This window comes from Chondrus crispus, genomic scaffold, assembly GCF_000350225.1.
Source record: "Chondrus crispus Stackhouse genomic scaffold, scaffold_82, whole genome shotgun sequence".
Classification (NCBI taxonomy): Eukaryota; Rhodophyta; class Florideophyceae; order Gigartinales; family Gigartinaceae; genus Chondrus; species Chondrus crispus.
The window spans coordinates 58,793-64,636 of record NW_005178745.1 but is presented as its reverse complement, the minus strand read 5'-3'; the positions used below and the strand labels follow the sequence as shown (position 1 = coordinate 64,636).

The 5,844-nt window shown below is 49.4% G+C and overlaps 1 protein-coding gene; it reads right to left on the bottom strand.

The window, feature by feature from the left end:
* Positions 1–4,443: 4,443 nt before the first annotated feature.
* On the bottom strand, positions 4,444–5,543 carry CHC_T00007727001 (hypothetical protein). XM_005711422.1 is given in 2 exon segments: positions 4,444–4,790; positions 4,791–5,543. 1 exon segment carries the CDS (start codon positions 5,541–5,543, stop codon positions 4,791–4,793), a length of 753 nt encoding a protein of 250 aa, XP_005711479.1. The 3' UTR covers positions 4,444–4,790.
* Positions 5,544–5,844: the final 301 nt, after the last annotated feature.

Sequence of the window (5,844 nt, the reverse complement as noted above, 5' to 3'; positions counted from 1 at the left end):
ACAGCTTTATGACGTTAATTCGCAATTCGTGCCCATAATTTTCATTACCCCTCATATGCGACTCAATCGTATACACAGCTAGATGTACAAGATATATTGTATATTGTAAGTTGTAACTCTTACTTCCATTTACAAATGGGCCATGTGGAACATTTGGCAAAAACGCAGCTGCCTCGTTGGACTTGGTATGAAGCCCAGGCATTTCTTCATCATTCGTAGATGGGTCTTCCCACTGCCGTGTTACATCCATCCGTGTCACGCTGCCATTCAATATCCTTGTCGGCACCGGGGATGCAGCTTCTCTTGGAATATACGTTACGCCGCCGAGTGCAGCTGCGGCTCCAGAATATTTTTCGCCAATAGGCTCAGGGACGAATGAACACAAAGCTTCATCACAGCTATTCTGAATGGAAGCCTCTGACGGAGCTTCCACGGAGCATGCTACATGCCCATGCTCTGAGTCGAAACGTTTTCCTTCCTCCACCCCAGTTTTATTCTGAGTGTGTCGCTGTATGCTTGAGGCAGTCCTGCGGCTCCTCGTCATTGCCGTTTTGGTGCTGATGACTCCAGTTGCATTTGCAGTCACTGGAGTCATCCGTGTGGCGCACGACAAAGAACTGGTTGTTCGTGTGGACATGTTCGGCGTTGCGGCTTTGGCCGCTTTTTTGCGTGGGCTAGTAATTGTTTGAGTTGCCTGAGCTGCCTTCGCAGTGGGCTTGCGGGCCCTTGATGGGCGCGGCATGACTGGTAGGTGCGTGGAAATGCGCAGGCGGTTTGCTTGACTTGCCGCGTCGCGGTGGGAGGAAATGCCGGAACGAGACCAGAAAGGGGTTGAAGCAATCGCCGTGAATCGAGACGACATGGCGATTGCTAGTGGTTATCATGTGGTGGTTTTCGGTTTCTAGCATTGCTGGCGCGGCCATATCAACAAAATTATGCGGCAAATATTTTTACTGCCTGACCTGGGGACAAGGGTTGATGCTGCATTGGTAAACCGGGCAATGCATGACGCATCAAGTGTTTCCCAGATCAAGACTGTGAATCCCCCAAGTATGTCACCGAAGATGGACATGTCCACATGTCGAAAATGCATTTTCTTAAATTAAAAGAGAGGGTCGGACACTCTTTCAAGAGGGGAGCCACAAACCTCTTTTCCACAACCAACACAATGTCTAGAGGACCGGCGATTCGCCTCATATGAAGTCAAATGCTCTACAGTAACATTTAAACAAACTTTAAGATTTTCGCAAGTATAGAACAAAAGGAGCACAATTTTTACGAAGTAGAACTTTGAACGACTATAAAGACAACTATAAACGGCTAGTTAGGAACTGACAAGCCAGCTCAGTGGTCTGCAAGGATCGCTGAGTCTTAGAGGCCGGGGTTCAACTCCTCGCTGAGCACTTCAGTGGTCGAAAAATCCTTTCGGGGATCTCGATGGTTCTTGTTCGTGACCTGCAACCCAGGACGCTTTATAGCGCCCATTCGAACATGAAATTGAATACGGTGACATCTCATAAAGGGGCATTCCGGAACGGCTGCAGGTCTTCCAAGCAAGTCTTTAGACGCAGGATAGAACCATAGGGGGTAAAAGGAGTTTTTAATCTCTTTTTGCTCTATTTTACTCAAATGCTGACCAATTTAGTCAGTTTTAATGGCCGAGAACGCCTTAAACACTAGTAGTACTTACCTTTGTAAGTAAGATCGTGTCGCTCGTCGACATGTTTCTTAAAACAGTCAGGCCCAGTCTGGTGATGACAAAGGTATACTTCTTTGCCAAAATATACCTCGCAGGCTGAGCAACTAATCTTTGACTTTTTTGTACCTTTGCAAATATTGCATCTGGATTGATAAAGAGCACAAGTCTCCTCGCCAGATGCGCTTTTCCGCTTGCGAGTGGTTGGAGTTAGGTGAGTACCAATTCCACTGCCAAACCCAACATCTTCATCTTCAACAGCACTGTCTGATTCTCGCTGACGTAACGATATACGATCATATTTGTTATCAATCAACTGGTCAGCAAGCTCACAATAAAACTGATTGGGAGATATCTTAGAACCATCTCCTTTTGCACCTGCATACAGTTTCCATGCATCCACAGTGCAAATGGCCAATAAAGAAGTGTTGACACGCATAGACCACTCCTTGATTTCGAACTTCTTTTCCAAGCCGCGATCATCCTGACGCGATCTGTTGTGGCGGTCAATCTGATCAGATTGCTCTCGAGAGCAAGTTTCATAATACGGCTCGCAGACTGAGGGAATACGGATAGACAATTACTCTTTTCTTGTCACGCCATGACGTGTACGCCATCTCTCGCGGTAGAACAGAGTTCCTTCGTTGGATGTTCCGACAGAACTAATAAAGTATCTGCGGTCTCGGTCCAACCACATCACTGCCATAAGGTGAGGTCCGGCCACCGGCTTCGAAACTAGTGTGACGTGCTCTCCCTTTTCAGCAATCTACAGATGAGATAGATATTTCATCGGATATTTCTTGGTAGATGTCTTCACCACACATGTGAATCTAAGACATTTCTCATAAAGTGATTCAGCCGTGTAGACAGAAGCAAAGTACGAATCCGCGCAGACAACACGATTGGTGTGAAACCATGGCTGTAACAACCTCAAAGTCACTGCAGTTCTGTGTAAGTGGTCACTTTCAAAGTCCTTTAAAGAAGTCTCCTCACCTGAGATGACGTTCTCAATTCTTATTAGGATTCCACTTTTTCCACATGCAGCAGTCTTCAACTCACAACCATTCTCGGGTGTTTGGTCCATGGCAACATAATGAAGAAGACCGGTTTCAATCTAATCTCCTCCAAGTCCACACCAGCGTGACATACTCTCATCAACGCAGATGTTCTGTGATGGAATCACATGAGATGCTCTGTGATCATTGATTGCGACCATGAAGTCCCTGATCATACCCCATCTGTCATTTGAGTCAGCTCGAAAGCTGAACGTGACATTCTCACGAAGCTCCTCGAATCTTCTGCGGGAGATGATGTTTCCGAATTGAGGCTGCGAGAGATATTTGTTGGTTTCCTGTGAGCTCCAAAGAGACCTTCTGGTGCTGAATTCAATCCGAGTCATAAGGATTAGCACCCCGAAAAACTTCAAAATTTCACCTCTTGTAGTCAAACGAAGTCCCCTTGATTCCATTGCATCCTTGGTGTGGGAAACCATTAACGCCAAGTGCTCCTATGGGAACATCCACATGAAGTAGTCCATGGGATGCATTTGAGATGGACTGTGACCACGGGATATAATCTCATCAATCGATCCAATCACCTTCCATCTTCTCGGCGGTATCATACCATTTAAATGCACCGTGACTTCCTCACGCTTCCAGGCCCGGCCGTGGACATTCATGAGGCCATCTTGGGAATCCATTCCGTCACTCTCGGAGATCCTCGTACTCGAGCTGAGTGCTCCTTCTAGTGGCGTCAGACGGTCCTCTGAAGGCTCCGGTCGCGCATAATGTTCAGTTTCTTGATGGATATGATCTTCAGGGTCGTCATCGATCGAGTCCATCATTTCACCAGCCTTAATGTTAGCTATGCGAAGCGTGATTTCCTTGACGCCATCTGATAATTCCCATTTAGCCCTGACTGAAGTGACACTGCGACCTTTCACTTTGTCAGTTTTCATGCCAATGACAGTTCCCGTGACCAGCTTGATCTTCCAGGCGGCTCGGCTCCATACATGAGGCGACATTTACTCTGAGCTGTGAGCAGTCTTGCACGAGTGTGGACGCGGTTACCTGCAATAATTCGAGGATCATTGACGCTCACCATTTTGAAGAAATTTAGGGAAGAGGAAGACGAAAGTGTTGATTAGGGAAGACTGAGATACGGAATTGAATGTTTTCTGGTTTGCCAACGTTTAGTACTCTAGTCGTAAGCTTTTCACTACAGTAGCGATAAATTTCTACAATTATTCGAATTGCAAAAGCCCGCCTAAAAACTGGTCTCATATGAGGTCATTTGTCACCTAGACACTAGTGAACAGTAGGCTTCCCTGGACTTCAGAAAATCTGTTTAATTTATTTCCTTCATTTTTTGGTTTAAATCGTACGGGCTCGGCCCTCTTGAAATCCACAGCCGCGTGTGTTGCTCTTGTGAAGTCTCGAGTCGCCTCGATGTCAGCATGGACAGCTCCCTTTATACATGCCAGGTCAGGCAGATACATACATCTGGGAAACACGTACTCATCCTACATGGCACCATCCAGTCGTCTATTCAGGCTTCAGTTGCCACCGCTTTATTCCAAATGTTTTGTCGGCCCGTGCTGACCCGAGTCTTCTCACCGCCTAGCAAAGTACAAGTAATGGTCGTATTGACTCAGTCGTTCGGAGAATACTATTCCGTCGGAGAATACTATTCCGTCGGAGCAGGAGCATCACGCGATGGAGCGCATCTTGCGCCAAAGACTAGACTGGTTATCACATTGTCCAGCTTGGTTACTTCACGAGAGTGACTGCTTTATTTCTCGATAGATACAAGCAGTGTTGGCAGCAATCCGAAAACAAACTATCCACCGTCTAAACCAACGTGTCCCATAGCAGCTATCCATACCGCGTCCCCGCCCCCAAACAAAACCGCCCCCCATCCAGCGGGACCCGTAAAATATATGCCCAGCCGGACCGGTGCAGCTGTGCGCACACAACCAGTTACCTCTCAGTTTCTACAAGCGTAATACATCCACCTCATCAAACCATTCCCTCGTATCTTAGACTACTCCCCCCCCCCTCGGATCCGAATGTGGAGGAGGAAGGGCAAAGTTGGCTTACTGGTTCTTGCTCTTCACAGGCGTGAGGCCGAACTTCTCGGCCAAGTTCTTGGCGACGGGGGGCGCCTTTTCCAACAATGGTGCGCTCTTCGCGGCGGCCACATCCCTAAGCTTGACAGCCCTATCGGTGGCGACCTTTCTCCCCGTCTCAATGTGCTTGGCGGCGGCATCGGAGGCGCGGGCGACTGCATCGTCGACTGTCTTCTTATTCTTCTCGTAGGCGAGAGGGAGTGTGAATAATGCGATCGTTCCAACGAGCAGGACGGAGAGGAGAGAAAAGTAGTTGCCGGCAATGTAGACGAGGAAGGCGACAAAGGCACAGCCGAGTGTCAGCGGGGGCTTGTCGCAATAGAGAACGTCGCGGATTTCCTCGCCAACCTCATTGCATTCTTCGATGACGGTGTCGACACCTCTGTAGATGGTTTCACGACGCAGCAAAGGTGTGCCAGTAGCAGGTCTAGTGATGTAAGAGTTGAGCTTGCCTCCAGTGCGCTTGTTGACATTGACGATGATGATGCCCAATATCAAATAGGCACCAGAGAAGGCACCGATCACGGACAATACGGAAAGGCCGCGGACCAAGGTCAAGTAGAAGAAGAGCATGCAAGCGGCGAGGACGATGGCGGAGATCTTCGGATCGCGCCACAAGACGATCGCTTTGAGCCTCGACTTGCTCTGGGCGACGGGGAGGGGGACGACGGGGACCTCGGGAGTGGTTGCGGCGGCGGACGGGGTGGCGGGATCTGTCATGGTTACGAGCGGGGAGGGGGCTTGCGGCTGCGTTACAGAAGCGGGTTTCGGGGAGTTGTCGACGAAGTCGGTGTCGTCTACCTCTTTGATGTCGTCGACGAAAGCTGGGAAAGTCGGCGCGCGGGGCGGCGCGGGCATCTTCCAAAGGGCGAGCGAGGTGTGATGGCGGGGACCAGGGCGATGGGGGAAATTCGATTCACGGCCCGTGCGACAGTGCGTAAGCCGGGGCACAGGCGGTACGGTGCGGGGGGGGGAGGGGGGGAGGTCGTTAGCTCGTAGCTAATAGGGGTCCTGGAGATTT